Genomic DNA, 19,130 nt, shown 5'->3' on the forward strand with positions numbered 1-19,130 from the left:
TGCAGCCTATTTCCTCCGTTTGGAGACCCCTGGCCTTCCTGCCTATTACCCTCTCAGTAGGATAGTTGTGGTGCAAGCGTGTAGAAATTCTCTTACATTGCTTTGGTTTTCTGTTTTGTAAGAAGCAAGATTTATCAGCTGATAGTTTAGATCCAGTTAATTAGAATAGTTGCTTATTCATTAAACATCTATATGATTGCTGGGCGCTAGGAATACCAGGATAAATGAGAGAACACTGCTCTTGAAGAGCTGACGTCTTGAGAAACTTCCCTGTAAAAGAAGCATTAATACTGTATATCAAGAAACTTTAACATACGTGTCTTTGACTCGCTTGTTCCAGTTACAGAAATCCACAAAATTCAACCTAAAGAAATGATCCAAAGTAAGTGCTCAAAGCACAAAGATGTCCATAGCAACATTTTTCACAGTAGTGTAAAATTTTGAAAGCAACATACATTTTTAATACTTTGAGACTGGTTAAAATAGATAAATGTCTAGCCATTAAAAATTGTTTTACATTAAAAATTTTTTAATCACAAAACTAAATATTTATAATCTGATATTAAGAGAAAAATATTGGGTTGACCAAAAAGTTTGTTTGGGTTTTTCTGTAAACTGTTACAGGAGACCCAAATGAACTTTTTGGCCAACCCATTAAGTTATTAAAGTTTTTAAAATTTGAAAAATACAAGTGAGCTCAGCCAGTAAAAACAAATCATTAAGAAAAAAAAGATTTTAAAAAATGTTTAGTTGGGCGAAAATACGGAAGTACACAGATTTTAAGTGTAGTTGAAATATAATGTATTAATTTCTGCTGTATAGCAAAGTGATTCAGTTATGTATGCATTCTTTTTTTATATATTCTTTTCCATTATAGTTTATCATAAAATATTAAATATAATTCCCTGTGCTATATCTCTAGTTCTTGTTGTTTATCCACTCTGTATAGTTTGAATTTGTTAACCCCAAACTCCCACTCCATCCCTCCCTTCCTCAGCAGCCACAGATTTGTTCTTTATGTTTGTGAGTCTGTTTCATTTATATCATATTTTAGATCCCACATATAAGTGATATCATATGGTATTTGTCTTTCTGACTTAAGAAGTGCACAAATTTTAAGTATATGCAGTTTGATAAATTTTCAAACTAGTCTTACCTGTATAACCAGCACCATATTAGGAGAAGTTCAAAACCTTGTTTATAATCTTCATATCATCATCTTTCAAAAAGGTGGATTTTTTTTTTAATTTTTCTACAGGCAAGTGTCAATTGAGGAAGGAGAGAGGAAAGCCAAAGAGCTGAATGTTATGTTTATTGAAACTAGTGCAAAAGCAGGATACAATGTAAAGCAGGTAAGTTATTTGAGAATGAGTGGGTTGAAGTTATCAAATTGAAAAAATATATTTTAAAATAATTGTATGAGTTTTCTATTCTCTAGTGTAAGATTTTCTTCCAGTTGACAGTAGCAGGCCTCATGAATTAGCAGTATATTACAGTGAACAATGAAAAATCTAAATGTGGCATAGTTTGGGAAAAAGAAGAGACTTGTCAAACTTTATAGATTGTTCCTAGAACGAGTATTTCATTATGATTACAAAATGATTGCTGGGTTGTAAACTCACCATACTCTCACTGCATCCCTACTGCCTTGTTTTAAGGTGAATTGTCTTCATTTTAGTATTTGATAAGATAATAAAACAAGTATTTGCTTTCAGGCTTGGTATTTTGCTTGTTATAAAAATACATTCTTATTATTTTATCCTTAATAACTGCTGGTATTAACAGTGTTCATAACAGTGTTTATACCTGTTTTGGGGAACAGGAAAATATGGGAAGACCTCACTTTATCAAACTGTTACCTTAAAGATGGGGTAACCAAAAACTTACCTGCTTAATTCTTCAAGTCTACATATCTTATAGAGTACTGGTCCCAGATTTATAGGCTTTATCTCTCAATAAATTATTTTTTAATTGTATGTTATCAGTAAAGGGGTAAAATTAAATCCTTGAAGCTGTGTAAGTAGAGCTTTATGAAAAATTCTCTATATTATTTTCATTTTTGGCTCTTCCCAGTTCTCTTTCTTTACCTTGAAACATATGTAAGTAACACTGAATTGGCACTAATTCCCTCCTCGTAGTATACTGTTTCATGGCTCCATATCTGTATTCATGCTGTGTTCTCTTTGCTTAGAATACTCATTTTATCTGTATTCATGCTGTGTTCTCTTTGCTTAGAATACTCATTTTCTTCTTTCCTGACTGATCCCTACCCATACTTTTAAGTTTCAGCTTAGAGGTCAGCTGTTTAGAGGTATTTTCTCTTACATTCTCCACCGAGCTGTTCTGTGCTTAGCTTCTTGATCGTGTCTGACTCTATGTGACCTGATGGACTGTAGCCCACCAGGCTCCTCTGTCCATGGGGATTCTCCAGGCAAGAATACTGGAGTGGGTGCCATGTCCTCCTCCAGGGGATCTTCCCAACCCAGGGATCGAACCCAAGTCTCCCCCATTTCAGGTGGATTCTTTACCATCTGAGCCACCAGGGAAGCCCATTCTCCACCATACATCCAGGTATTATCACTTAGTGATAAATGACTCTCTTGTGTGCTTTCACGGATCCGAGACCCCTGTTATAGAATTTACCACATTATATTGAAATTGCTTTCCCATCAAAATTATATATTCTCAGAGTCTGCCAGTATATAAGGAATTTATTAAACAGTTTGAGTAATAAAAGTTGCCGTAATATTATATGTCACTGTATTAAGACAAAGAAGTTGGTAGCTTCATCTACCTTTCTCTATTACAGATGTTTTGATAAGGATGTGAAATAGTTGCTTATATGCTTATTTGGACTTCTCCAAGACATCTTTGGATCTGGGTTAATGTATAAAGAAGGGGTTGCTGTGTTCCCCTAGTCCCAACCTTAAGTACTCTTGTAGGTTTAGAAACAGCTTTCTTGAGGTATAATTTGTGTACCACAAAATTCACTTGTTTTTTTAAGTGTACGATTCAGTTATTTTCAGTAAATTTACATCATTGTGCAATCATCACCATAATTCAGCTTTAGAACATTTTCATCACTTGCCATGCAGTTTTTTCTAGAAGCCTGACTCGTACAGATGTTGGTAGCCATTGATAACGAAGAGAGACTTTTTACAAAACAATCTTGTCCTAAATTTGAAGCCCATTTGCTACTTTATTATTTCTCCTTATTTAGATGATATGTCTGAACCTGTGGTTTTGCTAAAGTCCCTATTTGTTAGGACCTGATTTTGTTATATTTTTAAATATAAATGTGACTAAAATTGCTGTTTTCAAACTTTGGAACAGAACTGCCTTTTAATTTTTTTGTCATTTTTTTTTTTTGTAGCTTCTTAACTCATAAAAACCATTACTTTTTAATTTTATAGAGAGTACCATGGTATGTTAGAATTTTAATTCAATATTTAAAGACCTATGCTTTGTCAGCTTATATCATTAAGTTGAGGAAGAAAGAAATCCTGGGATTCTCACATGCCCATGAAATAATGAAAAAAATTAAAAAAGCAAACAAACAATTAAAAGCTTATGTTAATAAGCATGTTTAAATAATAGGTTTAAAATCTTCCCCCCTAACTGTAGATAGTTCATCATATAGAATGCATTTCTGCCATGTGTGAAAATTACTGACTGATTTTAACTTTTAGATAAGAAATAAATCATAATCCATTTTTTTATGGGTTGTCTGTTCCTTGAGTTAGCTTTTATAAAGGAACTTAAAACTAATCAGCTAGAGCATCACTTTTAAAAACTTAATTTTTTAAATGACCAGTGTTTTTTAAAAAGAAGTGTTTATCTTTTTAGTTGCACTATGTCACCCCAATGCTTTTTTAAAAAAAATAGTCTTTGATACCACTTGGTATATTAGTTGTATAGAAAAATTCAAATTTTCCTAAGTAAAATCTTTATCAAATCTGCCCAGTAACCATTGCCCAGTTCTTGACTGGACAATGCACCTTGTGTGGTTGGAGTTCAGTGCTTATTTTTCTAGGATTAGAGATTAATGGGTCTCAGTTTTAATGTGCATCAATTACCTGAAAGTTTATATAAACTATTAGTTCCTGAGGCATGACTTATGGATAGTGATTCAGTAAGTCTAGATTACTTTTTGATAAGAATAATAATTTTTAGAAAGAATACCAAGGGATTTCTCATGTAAACCATACTTTGTAAAAAGACATAGAAAGCCATAGAGATGGTTTGTCAATAATATCAAATATATTCAGTATGATAATTGTTTGAACAAGTATTAATTCCCTAATCCCTGTTAGATACAGAAGACAGGCCTCCTATACTCAAACCCGTCAATCTTTTGTAGAAGCCAAATTCAAAACATGAGGAATTAAATGTCATGTGTCCCAAGTGTTAAAATGTGTCTTCATAAAGTAAGAGGACAAACGTAGTGAAACCCAGAAGCTCTCTTGATTTGGTTGTATCTACACTTTAGGACCATCATTTTAGATACCAAGTCTTGCTGATTCTCCTTTTCCTGTTGGTGTATTAAGGTACTTGTCTATTTATTGCCTTGCTTGCTCCCATAACTTATTAAATGATAGCTGCTCCAACGTTGTCCAACTTTAGTTTACTTACTCTCCATTCTGCTGCCAGAGTGATTGTTTTAAAATACAGATCTGCTCAGGTTACATCTGTGAATTTTATCCTGAATTTTAAGCAAACTCCTTAGTATGCTGTGCTCTCCTGTTCAGAATATGTGATCTGGCCCCTCCATATATCACAATTCTAATCTTTGGCCACCACATACCCATACAATACTTCTTAAAGTGCCTGAAGTTTACCGTGTTCTCACATTTTCATTGTATGTGATTGTCCTTTCTAACACACTCCTTCGTCCCTATTTGCTATATGTAATTAAAAGCCCAGTTTAAACATAATCAAATGTAGATCAAGTGCCTTTTCTATATGTTGTAGTAGCACTTTTAATATTGAAGTTTTTTGTCAGTTCTGCCTCCCATTAGACTGAACTCAGTAAATGTTCATTGAATGAAAGAATAATATACTGAGCTTGATTAATAGTTTAATGACTGTGCTTGACTGTGTCTTAAGAATTTGCTAAGCTAATCTAAACAAGCTTAGAAAATCTAGATTACATGGGGAATTTTCCTTCATTCAGTACCTTGACTGCAATTTAGACAAAGATACATTGATTTTGTTTTAATTTAGCTAAACTTACATTGAACTTTTTTCCATTAGTTTATTAAGATAAGTATTTATGTATAGTGATATGTACACATCTTGAGTTTATTATTAGATGACTTTTGATAAATGTAATGACCACATTAATGAAGATATAGAAATAGGTTGTTTGATTTCCAAATATTTGAGGCATTTCTAGATATTTTATTGTTTTGGCTTCTAATTTAATTCTGCTGTGATCAGAGAATATCCTCTGTAACTTTTTAGTTATTTGTAATTCATCAAGACTTGTTCTTTGGCCTGGCTGTGGCCTATGTTGAGGAATGTTCCATGTGCCCTGGAAAAGAAAAACTTTTCTGCAGTTGTCAGGTACAGTGTCAATGACCTAATATCAATTAGGTCAAAACAATTGATAGCTTTGTTCAAATCTTATATAGCCTTAGTAATTTTGGGAGGTAGGTAGTTCAATCAGTTACTGAGAATGAGGTATTAAATTTTTCTATAACAATATTTGTATTCATGGGAACTTAGTTCCCCAACCAGGGACTGAACCCAGGCCCTCAGCAGTGAAAGCATGGAGTCCTAACTACTGGAGCACCAGGGAATTCCTTCTGTCAGCTTTTAGTTCATGTGTTTTGAAGTTTTGATATTGGATGCATACATGTTAATGTTGTTATCCTCCTAATATGTTAATTTTTAAAATAATGAGAAATATTGCTCTTTATCTCTAATAATACTTCTTTCCATTATCTGATCTGAATATGGCCACAGCAGCCCTTTACTTGTTTACTTGGTCTCTCTTTTTCTTTGTAAAGTGAATCTCTTATAGATGTTATACAGTTGGTTCTTTTTTTTTCCCTCTGGTTTGACAACCGCCTTTTGAGTGTTTGTTTATTTAGATTTAATTGTAGTTAAGTTTATTTCTACTCTTTGCTCTTTGTTTTCTACCTGTCCCTCTGTCATTTTTGTTTTAATCAAATATTTTTATGTTGTATTTTAATTCCTCTTTTGATCTTTAGGTTTTGTTCATAACCTTTTTAGTTGTTGCTCTAGGAATTAAATTAGAGTTAGTATTATGCCATTTCATATGAGATTTTGCACCCTGTCCTTTGTAGTCTTGTTGTCACATATTTTGTATTTACATTTATTATAAACCTCCATATTAAGTGGTTTTTTTTTAGATTTACTTCTTTTATGTTTTGACTGGTGGATCTTTACTACTGCATGTGGACTTTCTTTAGTTGCAGCTCATGGGGAGCTACTCTCTACTTGTGGTACATGGACTTCTCATTGCAGTGGCTTCTGTTGTGAAGAACTGGCCCTAGGTGCGTGGGCTTCCGTAGTTGCAGTGCATGGGGTCAGTAGTTGCAGCTCATGGGCTATAGAGTGCAGGCTCAGTAGTTGTGGCATACAGGCTTAATTGCTCTCCAGCTTGTGGATCTTCCAGCACAGGGATCTAACTAGTGTCCCTTTCTTTGCAAGGCAGATTCTTAACTACTAGATCACCAGGGAAGCCCAATAAATATTTTAATTTTCATTTTAGACAGTAATTAAAAGAAAAAAGATAATCCTTTTATTTACCTATATATTTACCATTTCCAGTGCTCTTCATTCCTTCTTACAGAGCTAAGTTTCACCTGGTATTTTTCTTTAGCCTAAATAACTTTCCTTACTGTTTGTTTCAGGGGTCTCCTAGTGACAGATTCTCTCTGGTTTCACATATGCCAAAAGGCCATTTGAAGAATGTTTTTGCAAGTTTTTAAATTTTGTTTTGAAAAGAGATTTTTCTCTTCGAGTACTTCAAAGTTGCCTTTCTGTTGTCTTCTGGCTTCCATTGTTTTTAATGAGAAGAGAACTCTAATTTATATCATTCTCTGTTTGTAATGTGTTGTTTTAAAGTATTTTTCCTGTCCCATTTTCTTATTTTCTCCAATGGCACATCTGTTAATGACTTGATATTATCCCATGCCTGCTAGTCATTAAGGCTTCTGCTCATTGTTTTTTTTTATCTTATTTTCATCTCTTTTCAGATTATAGATTATTATTGATGTGTCTTCAAGTTCACTGATCCTTTTTCTGCCTTATCTAAACTGTTATGAAGTCCATCCAGCAAATTTATTATTTCAGATGTTGTAATTCAGTCCTAAGTTTTTTTTATTTCTTAAAATTCCCATTTCTCTGTCAGAATTCCCCATCTGTTCAATCATTATGGCCATCATTACCTTCAAGTTCTTGAACATATTTGAGTAATTGCTTTGAAATTCTTGTCTGCTAATTCCACCATGGGAAGTATCTGATGGCTCAGCAGTAAAGCATCTACCTGCAGTGCAGGAGACGCAAGTTCAGTCCATGGGTCAGAAAGATCCCCTGGAGAAGGAAATGGCACCCCACTCCAGTATTCTTGCCTGGGAAATCCCATGGACAGAGGAGCCTGGCAGGCTACAGTCTATGGGGTCACAAAAGAGTCAGACACGACTGAGTGACTAAACAACAACAAATTCCAACATTTGGGTCAGCTGAGAGCCTATTTCTGTTGGCTGTTTACTTTTTCTCTTGATTCTAGGTAGATTTTTCTTTTTTTTTTTTCATGTATCTAGTAATTTTTTATTGTGTGCTTGGCATAGTGTATACATAGATTCTGGTTTCTGTTATTTTTCTCTAAAATTTGGAATTGTATTATGGCAGGTTGTTATGTTGCTGGCTGATCATCATGAATTTGTGTAGTCTTGCTATTACGCATTGTTTGGGTGGGCCTGTAGGAAGCCTGAGATGTTTAGCAAGCTTTTCTATCTTGGTGAGATTCAAACTCTAAACTATATCCCTGATGCAGGCAGTAGCTGAAATCCCTCCTCATTTCTTTCAGCATTCTTTCTAGCTTTTGCTTTCAAGTAGCTCCTGGAAGTCACCTAAATGGTGACTCCTTAGAGCTTCTCCTACATATGTACCATTAAGGAGTTAACTGAGGGTTTGTATGAATTTTATGTGTAGATTTTAGGACCCCTCCTCTTGGCTCCCTCCTTTTTGTTATTTCCTTCATCAGTACAGCCATCCTGGTAGTCAGTTGACACCTCAAACATGTAAAATTCTAGTTTTTGCTTGAGTTCTAACCGCCCTTTATTGTTCAAGCTAGGATTGGCTTTTGGGAAAACCTGTTAATAAGCATGACTCTCACCCATTGAGTGTGGGTTCCATTTTTCCCAGGATTGAATTACTCCTAGTTTGTATCTCCTCTTGTTACTCTTGAAAGTCTTCAAATAGTTGTTCAGAGTTAATAATTGCTATCTACAGGAGTATTAGTCCTAAACAAGCTGCTGTGCTGTTTGTTACCAGAAGTGGAGTCTATCTTGAACTGGGGTAAAAATTAAAATATCTGATAAATGAAATAGCTGAGACCATTTAGCACATACATACTTGATCTTACTTAATATTGAAGGTTAGTTTATTCCTGGATTCTGTATGTTGTTGCTTATCTAAGATCAATATAAGGAGATCTTTGACGTGAATTATTTGGTCAGTGAGTAACTTATCAACAGAAGTGATTTTGAAAAAATAATGTCAAATTCCTTCTGAGTTTTTGTTGTAGGTTAGTAACAATTTAGAAATGGTGCTGGTATTCAAAAATTTACCAGGTAAATTTTACATTCCAGTCACTATCCTGGAACACATTGGGAGTCACACTCTTGTGAGCTATTCAGTAACCATTGTGTGTGTTTATTCAGCCATGTGTTTGCAAAACAGAGTTCCTTTTGATGATTGTGCATTGTACTCATTTTATTTGACAAAATTATGCCTTTTCACCAAAGGTACACAGAAGTCATTCTGTATATAAGACATGTTTATCAGTACTAAAGGTACCATCTAGTTGTACTTTACATATACAGAGATGTCTTTTTAGTTTTTTTGCTAATTGGATTCCTCCTCCCCACTCCCTCATAGACTGGCTTATAATACATATAATGAAAGCTTCAAATGGGCTTTCTCTATTGCTTGTTTTCCTTTTTAAACAATTCTAGGAGAGATTTCACAAATGTACCATTTAATGTCTAACCATGGTTCAAGTAATTGGGTCTTAGTGCCTGAGAGCTTTGGCTTAAAATAAAATAAATTTATTCCTATTCAATATTGCTAGTTATTCTTCTTATTTAAAAATGATCTTTGCTTAAAACCTTTGCTCTTTAGTCTGGTTTCAGCACTTAACTCTAAAATCCTCATGGAAACACAGCCTAAGAAAAATTTACCCTTTATTTTTCTAAATTTGTTCTTAAAAAAAAAAAAGTAATACTGTTTTCTTTGTGAAAGTAGTCTCATATTTAAATTGCTGAAGGAAATGGTAATGATAACATAATATTTAAGGTTCCACCTCATTTTTCATCTGATAATTAATACATTCTTCTAGTATTCAGTGTGTGGGTGTTACCCTTCTTGCTATATTCTGTAATTTTGCATTACTGGAAAATGAAATAGAACTGAAACACTCCTTGATCTTTTTCTTCTAAAATCATCAATACTTAGCAGAAGAAAAAGATTTGTTTGAAAGAGAGAGGAGGACTTTTTGGGGAAATTAATGATAACTGATGGGCATCAGCATTAACAACTCAGTGAAAACTTCTGTACCGTTCTTAGTGGAGTTGCATGTGTATGTGAAAAAAGTTGTTTTATATGTGCTGAGAAGACATACTTACTTTAAGCATTGGTAGGGATGGTGTCTCTTCCACACCACCATATCCCATGTCAACCATAGTTCTTGACTCATAGCAGATCTTAATCTTGTAGTTTATCACAAGTACCTTATTCCACAAGTATCAAGTGCCTACAGTAAGTATTACCACTGTAGGTTCTTTGGAGAATATAAAGTGATATAAAATATGGTTCTCGACTTCAAAAAATTTATAGCTGAGGAAAAGAATCACATTCTCATGAAGTGTATGTAGTGAAAGGTAGGTAATATATGATAAAAGATGCAAATGCTACATGATAGTAAGATTCACATAATTATTGAGATGTAAAATGAATAGTGACACAAGGATATATATTTGTGGCAGAAATGAATAAGATCATATTCAGATAGCATGACCAGGGAAGACTTTGTTTATAAATGCCGCAAAAGGGACTTCCTTGGTGGTCCAGTAGCTAAGACTCTGTGCTCCCAATACAGGGGCCCCAAATTCGATCCCTGTCTGGGGACTAGATCCCGTGTGCCACAACTAAGACCTGATGCAGCCAAATAAATAAATAATTATTTTAACGCCGTGAAAAAAGTTAAATCCTTGAGAAATATATTTGAGGACTTCCCTGATGGTCCAGTGATTAAGACTCCACACTTCCAATGCAGGGGACATGGGTTCAGTTCCTGGTCAGGGAACTAAGATCCCACATGCTGTATGGCTCAACTGAAAAAAAAAAAAAAGGAATATATTTGATATAGATACATAAAAGGCAGATGATACTTCAGGAAAGAAGAGCAATTAACATATAGTACAAGACTGCCTAGTACACACTGTATAAATACTTGTCATAAATCATAAATGTTAAGTTTATTTTTTTTTAAATGTTAAGTTTAAAACATTTCTTTGTTGTCTTCTTGCCAAGTTCTTTTATATAAATGCATAGATTTTTGTTGAATACACGAGTGAATCCATGTAACAGTCCTCTAAATCTGCTGCTATTATCCTGATTTTAGAAGATCTGAGACACAGAAATTATACAGTTTTCTCCAAATTACCCAGCTACTATGTGTTAGAACCACTTAATATACCAAGTGTTGATCTCACTTATTCTCACAGTATCCCTGTGAAGTAGATAGGTATATCCATCTCAATGAGAGGAAACCAAAGTTTTAGAGGGTAAGTGACTTGCTTAAGATTATGGCTGAAGCTAGAATTTGAACCCAGATCTATTTAATTCCAAATTCTGTGCTCTGAACCCTACACCATTCTGCTTCTTTAATATTTAACCTTACCCCTAATTTATCCTTTTGTGCTTTATATCCCTAACACAGTAGGACTTTAATATCACTGAATGGTCAGGAATCCATATACAAGTGGATATGAATTGGTTAAATGAGAAATTATTATATTGACCATGTTCTTATTAATGCACTCATCAGATATTTATTGATCCCCTCCTACATACCTAGTTCTGTTGTGTTATAGACACTGGAGATATAATAGTTGGCAAAATATCATAATTCCAAACCATTATGAAGTTTGCATTCTAGTGTGAAAAGTTAGGGAATAAATGAGAATACAGTACTTCATGAGGGCTGTAAGTGCTGTGGAAAAAAGTAAAAGTAAGGTCAGGGAAATAAAGAGTAGTAGTGAAAGTGTTAGGATATTGATGTTTTATGAAAGATAGTCAAGAAAAGCCTTTCTGATAAGGATATTTGAACAGATATCTAAAGAAATTGAGGAAGTATGTTGTTTATGTATTTGGGAAAGAACATTCCAAGCATCAAGTGCAATGAGAAGTACAAAGGTACTTGGCATGTTATAAGGAATAGTAAGACTGCTTCAGTTAGAGTGACGTGAAGGAGGAGGCAAGTGATAGGAAATAAGCTTACAGAGGGATAGTACTAGGGGACAGAGGTCCACGTCCATGCAGGCTGTAACAAGGATTTAGGCTTTTATTCTGAGTAATCTGGGATTCCCAGGTGGCTCAGTGGTAAAAAAAAAAAAAAAAAATCCACCTGCCAGTGCAGGAGACACAGGTTCAATCCCTGGGTGTGGAAGATCCCTTGGAGGAGGAAATGGCACCCCATATTCTTGAATTCTCAGTATTCTTGCCTGGTGAAGCTCCATGGACGGAGGAGCCTGGCTGGCTGAATAATCTGAGTAATATAGGAAGCTGTTGGAAAGTTTTAATCAGAGATTTGACATGCTGTGGTTTAGGATTTAAAAGAAGTCACTGACTGCTCTGTAAAAGTAGACTGCAGAGGCGTAAGGGTAGAAGCAAAAAGATTATTCAGAGTTATTGCAAAAAAAAAAACCACACCAAAAACCCAGATAATAAAGTAACCTTTGTTTAAGAAATGCTTGGCTACCAAAATTAAAATAGAAATCAAGCAAAAAAAATCAAAGTTAACATACTGAGCGCGCATGTGAGAATTATAGTGATGTATAATACACTCCGTGTTACAAAGATTATGTTCATAATGGAAACATTTTTGTATGTTAATGGAACTGATTAGGATAGCTTGCGGAGTGGAATTTACACTTGCTTATAAAATACTAACTTAATTTTATAATAAAGGTAAGAACTGGTCGCAACAGTGATTTTACTTTGAGATCTCCAATTTACCCCTTTAAATGAAATACCTTAAATTATAGCCCAAAGTATTCAACTTTAAAGTGTCTGTGGAGAGCCAGTATTCAGCTTGTCATCATCCCCAAAGCTAATTCCTATAGCTGTCACTGCAATTTAAAATGTCTATTTCCCCGTAGAAGTTACAAGTAAAATACCATACACCTGGAGGTCCGAGTGGAATTGATACCATTTTTCCAGGAAAAGAAAATGTCCTAGTAAGCATCCTGGCAAGGATGACCCAGAATGTCTGTAGAAAGTGGATTCTTGGAACTTCCCTGGTGGTGCAGTGGTTAAGACTCCATTCTTCCAATGCAGGGAGTGTGGGTTCAATCTCTGGTCGGGGAACTAAGGCCCAACATACCACATGGTGCAGTCAAAAAATAAAAAACTTAAAGAAAGAAAGAAAGTGGATACTGAATAAATACAAGTGAGAGGATTTTTAAAAAATATTACCAACAGTACTGACCGCATAGTTAGTCAACTGTCATTTCTAATTTAGCAGAAGCCTCTGTTAGCATATTGTTGGCATTAAGAAATAGATTTTCCTTTAATAATTTAAAACAGCTTAAACTGCTAGAGTTTTTTCCTTCTTGTCTTTTACATATATTTATGTAAGGGTTGAACTTGGGTTTTGTAAAGCATTTTCTTGGCCCATTTTGGGATGTCTTAAGTTGAGTGTAGTTTAGTGACGTTGACCTTTTTAATTGACCCTTTTAATTGAAATATTTTGGAGGAGAACTAAATTTTTCAAATACATTGATTAAAGCTATAGGTAAAAATTTTAAGTTACAGAAAATGGATTAAATTTTTATGTCTGTAATTTGTATATAATCAGTGTTTCACAAAGCAAATTCCTATACCCAGAATCGATTGTTAGTTACTTCTTAATACAGCTCTTCCCACAGAAGAAACAACTTCCGTTTATACTAGGCAGCATAAAATAATAGGAAATATATGAACTTTAGAATCTTGGCTCTGCTATTCATTTGGTGAATGGCAGATACTCTCTTTAGCCTTAGATTTCTGTAAAATGGGGATATTAATACCTTCCTTACAAGTTACTACAAGGATAAAAATGAGAAAATATGTGAAGTCAAACACTCAGTATTAGCTTCTTTCTTGCCTTACTTGATTTGATTACTTCACACCGCTTACAGGTTATTGTTAGAGCACTGGCCTTTAACTTCCGCAGTACATTAGAATCATCTGGAGATTTTTGAAGGAAACACTAAAGATCCAGCCTCACCCCAAACTAGCTTACTCTGTCTTTGGGAGTGGAACCCAAGTATCTGGTGTTTGGTTTGTTTTTAAGTTTCCTGGGTAATTCAGATGCACTATAGGTATTGAGAATGACTGGTCTAGAGCAAAGGACTTCACACATAACCTTTCAGTAAAGCTTTCCTGAGGTACTTAGTTCTAATTATCTCAAAGTTAAAAATAAAACAGTGGGAAGAACCTATGGGATCATGTTAACCTATTTACTCTTCTGTGGGTAATATATTTAATTTTGTAGATAATAGAGGCTTATTGCTTTGTTTAAGTGTATATTTCTCTGCATGTGTGTGTGCTCACTCAGTCATGTCCAACTCTTTGTGACTGTACGAACCATAACCCACCAGGTTCTTCTCTCCATGGGATTTTCTAGGCAAGACTACTGGAGTGGGTTGCCATTTCCTCCTCCATGGGATCTTCCCGACCTAGGGATCAAACCCATGTTGCTTCTTTACCGTTGAGCCAGTGGGGAAGCCCATATTTCTCTGATCTACCAGTTGTTGTTCTAGTTCCTCTTGTCATTTTCTCCCGTTATATTTTCTTGTGTTAGTCAAATCCTAACTTTTTTAAAAAAAATTCTTTTTCATATTTGATTGGAGATACTTAGAGGTGTTTGTTTTTCATCAAGTTGAAGTTTATCAGTGTTTTCCTTTACTGTCACTCTGCATATAAATTTAAATTTCCTTTTATATTTCCTTTTTCTACAGGAAACTGAATACATTAATCTCTTGTTGCCTTTTTTGGGAGTCAGGAGAATTTGATGGGCATAAGTATTGCTAATTTTTCTTTCACTTGTTTAAAAAAAAAGAGGCTTTCTCAGCTCTGTGGTCATGTGCTAAATAGTATTATGGATAGTCATGCATAAAGAATTAGCTGAGGATTCAGGTGCAAGTGAACTCAAAAAAGTCAATGGTTAAAGGCACTAAACCATTTGTACTGTACTCTATGTTTTCTAATGTGTTTTCACACGCGTTAGCCATTCTTTCAGTTAATTTTTTTTTTTAAATCTAAAAAAAAAAATCTATTGCATGTCATGTACTAGGATATCAAAGATGAAATATGAGCCTTGTCCTCCAGTGGTTAAAGTCTAGAGGGATAGACAGATAAATAGGCCATTGCAACCAGTGTATTAAAAGTTCTGAAAGAAGAAATACAGGGTGCTATCAGAATATATAAAGTATTTAATTGATTGTAAGATGATGGGATTGACGAATTCTGGTAGTGGGTTAGGGATGTTTTTCTCAGGAATTATCAGGAAATGGATCCTCAAGGATCTGTCTAGACTGATTGGGCTAGGAGTAGGGGAGGATGTTCCAAGGAGAAGCAGCATCATTATGACCTTTGAACTGCACAACTGCGTTCCCCTTTTTATTAGAAGGAATCTAAGGATTAGAGGAATTCATATCCTTGAGGTCACAAAACTTGTAATAATGGGGTAGTTAATACCAGAGTTTCTTGGCTCAAATTCTGTCTTTCTATAAAAACATTAAATTCTGTGCTATGATGTATTATGAGAATAGGTAGTTGACTGTAATTCTAACAATATCCTCCTTGAAAGACCTCATTAGTTATCTGCTTTTCACTAATTAGAACTTACTTTAATTTTTTTTTAAAGTCTCAAAACTTGTAAACTTCATTCCATTTTCATGGAAGGTAAACAGACCTCTGGGCCTCCACCATAAAAAAAAAAAATTCAATTTCTAAGCTAGCATGTAATAAAATATCCTTTGGAGCCAAAAAGATTATGTACATTATAAACAGGTAGGCAGTTAATTAAATAAATATTTCATGTCCAACCAAGCTATGAGATATTGGGGGTAATTTCTAGATTTTCCTAAGTAAGGAAATTTCAGTTCTGCTTAAATATTTTCAGACAGTTTCTCCCAACCCCCACACTTTTCCTGTCAGTTTTATATTGTTTCCTAAAGCAGAATTTTGTATCTGTTGGTGTTTTGCTGTAGTCCTCGAATTCTTGCAGAATTTCATAACATTTGGAAAAACATTCTGGTCCCGTAGTCCACAGGATCATGGATGGTTGTGAATGATATTCTATTCTAATAGAAATAGAGCTACTGTATATGAAAGACTTTCTATATAACAGATCATCTTTAAGCAGTTTACATAATGATTTCACTTAATTTTCATAGTGATCTAGTTGGTTTCGTGTACTATTATCTTAAGTCCATTTTACAGGTAAGAAAATTGAGGAACAGAAAGATGGCCTGTCAAGTAAGTGACCTACCTAGAATGTAAAAACTTCACCTTTTAGTTTTTAGCCATCCACCATAGTATCTTTTGTTTTCAATATGTGACTTATATGACTTTATAGTCATAGTAAGATGCTGAAATTATAGAAAGAAGTCTTAATGCGTGCTTTTTTTTTAGCACCTTCCTTTGCTGGGATGAAGTCCACATTCTTTGCAGGTCTTTCTTAGCCTGGCCTTCAATATATATAGCTTCACTCTAATTCTTTTACATATTGTGTATTCTAGCTGGTCTGGACTACCTATCCATTCTTGAAAATCATTGCAGCCAAAACTGAGTATCATCATTATAGAATGAATTTCTGGGATACAAGATTTAGTACCACATTGTCAGTTGCTAGATTATTCCAATAATCACTGTACAGTATACTGGTTTGCAGCCCTCAATAGCTGATTATTTTCAGTTGATTTTGGCAGGGGAATGCTTTTTTTCCTTCAGTTTTTCTCATTGTCTATAAAATGTTTTCCTTCATACTCTATATTCTTCACCTCTGGATAAAAAGTGATTTTTAATGGGTGTTAGATTTTTCCTGATGCATAAAATTTTGAGCTGACAAAGTTGGCGTTCTGCTTTTAATGTATTATCTAATACTAATATATAAAAACTTCAAAAAGATTAGAATTATTGTCCGACTTTGCATGCATTAATTATAAACACTTGCTAGTCTTGAAAGGGCATAATACTTTTCCTGCACTTATCTAAAGTACTGTGTCTATGTATTTCTCTATTCATTTTGCTTTTGTAAATTTTAAGTTATTTTTGTTCATAACGTTAACAGCTTTCACAGACATTAATTGTTGCAATATGTATTCTTGTATCTAGATCTAGAGAATGCTGATCTTTATTTGAAACTGAATATTCATATATTAATCCATATGGACCTGCCTTATACAGTTAATGGTTTAATTAATTGTATAATGAATTAATAATTAATGGGCTATCCTGATAGCTCAGTTGGTAAAGAATCCACCTCAATGCAGGAGACCCCAGTTCGATTCCTGGGTCGGGAACATCCTCTGGAGAAGGGATAGGCTACCCACTCCAATATTCTTAGGCTTCCCTTGTGGCTCAGCTGGTAAAAAATCTGCCTGCAATGCAGGAGACCTGGGTTTGATCCCTGGGTTGGGAAGATCCCCTGGAGAAGAGAAAGGCTACCCACTCCAGTATTCTGGGCTAAAGAATTCCATGGACAGTCCATGGGGTTGCAAAGAGTCAGACACGAATGAGTGATTTTTCACTTGCACTTCACTATACAATTAATGTTGTGTTGATTTGATTGATAGTAATTTATACCATTATGCATGATCTTTGGTCATGCACAATTTCTTAAGTAGCAGAAATGATGTTAAGGTAAGCATTCTGCAGTTTTAAGTCTAATAACTGATTTTGGTTGAATATTGAGGCTAATGCCTAACTTTGCACATCTTTAAAATGCTACTAAGTGTTATAGAACCAAGACAATTATACTTTTATTCATATCTTCCTTAATCCTACCCCATCCAGCTATTGCCTACAAATAAAGATTTGTTCCTTTTCTATACTTCTTTCCCTAAACAGATTATTTATAGTTCCATTCTTTCATCTCTGGCCTTCTTTCTGTTACTTCTCATTTTAATACAGCAACTTTTATGGAATGCTTAAAGTCTGAGTGCTTTCTATGGTATGGTTTTCAACTGAGTGAAATCTTTAAATTCCAACTCACATGTCATTGCCTAAGAATTCTTCTCAACTGCTTGAACTGGGCCTTCTTACAGCTGTGTATCATTTTCTACTTCCTTAGTTTATAGCACTCATAACATTGTATCACAAGGAATGGTTTGAGTCTATATCCTTTGCCAAATTGTGAGCTCCTTACATCTAAAAACCACATCTTATTCATTTCGTGTCTCTGGAAAACTTTATAGACAGTGCCTCAAGTAAGTAAGTACTTACTTATGTAGTACAAGGTAGTTACATCATATGTGCATTTTAATTTATAGGAATTTTGCACTGAATGCCTAACAGAAAAGAGAAATGATTGAAATAATGTGGCAGTTTCACCTGCCATTCTACCCAGTAAGTAGATAGCTAGGTTAGGGCAAAAAGTAAAAGATATAAATCTTTTGTTCCTTCAGTCAGTTTCTGTTCCCACATGCCTCTCAAAGTGAACATCTCACCCAACTTGAATGTGGTGTGGTGGTTTCTAAGATAGTGACTTCCAACTAGACTGACCTTCTCATACTGTACACTAACTTTAGAACCTAACTCATTATAAATAAGATAGGAATGCCACTATACAGTTTAACTGAATTAATATTCTGTCCTTAATCTGAATTCCTACAGTAATTTGTCTGTGTGATTCAAATGATATTTTTTACTGCTTAGTTCTTAGCTCTTTGTTCATGTCTAATCTCACTTGTTGGAAAGCAAGGATCATATCTTTATTCCTCTTTGTGTTTGGCATATTGGTTTTCATATAGCATTTGTTTATAGAATAAATAGACATTTTAATGTGTTTTAATTGTGCTAAGGTCTAAGGAATAACCCAGAAGCCAAGTCCTTTAACTCAGCCATCCAGTGGTCTTTACTTGATGTCATTTGCTGAATTTTCCCTCCCAATTATCATGTCTTTTTCTCCCCATAGCTGTTCCGACGTGTTGCAGCAGCTCTACCTGGAATGGAAAGCACACAGGACAGAAGCAGAGAAGACAGTATCCTTTTTGTTTCACAAGAAAATTTTGTTGTTAACATAGGCCTTTAAAGCCCAACTTGGTTGACTTAGGAATATTATGCCATTGCCTTTTAGAACTAAGAATTGATGGTTTAGGAGTAAAAAAGCTCTGAGTTTTGCTATAGCAAATGCAATCTGGTTATTCAAGTGCACTCTTTGCAGCCTGCTGCTCACTACAGTTAAATCAGTGACAGGGTTTGTGTTTGTTTGCTTGCTTGATTTGTTTGTTTTGCCTGCTTGGTTTTTAATGAGCAGGAAACTCTTAGCATCCCACCCTGCTGCTTCTTAATTTTGACTCCTCTTGACTCTGGACTTTTTCACCACAGTATATATCTTACTTTCTTCCCCTGGGTTTTCTGACATTTGAGCTTTCTACTTGGAATAG

General features: G+C 34.6%; 1 protein-coding gene across 2 annotated transcripts in view; it reads left to right on the forward strand.

Annotated features, from left to right (window-relative positions):
- Positions 1-19,130, forward strand: part of RAB6A (RAB6A, member RAS oncogene family) — an 87,184-nt gene that overhangs the window by 65,385 nt on the left and 2,669 nt on the right. For both annotated transcript variants that reach the window (XM_065943969.1, XM_065943968.1), the window contains exons 6-7: positions 1,259-1,352; positions 18,659-18,725. In XM_065943969.1, coding sequence (XP_065800041.1) covers positions 1,259-1,352; positions 18,659-18,725 — 161 coding nt within the window. The remainder of the gene's footprint in view (positions 1-1,258; positions 1,353-18,658; positions 18,726-19,130) is intronic.

This window comes from Muntiacus reevesi, chromosome 9, assembly GCF_963930625.1.
Source record: "Muntiacus reevesi chromosome 9, mMunRee1.1, whole genome shotgun sequence".
Classification (NCBI taxonomy): domain Eukaryota; kingdom Metazoa; phylum Chordata; class Mammalia; order Artiodactyla; family Cervidae; genus Muntiacus; species Muntiacus reevesi.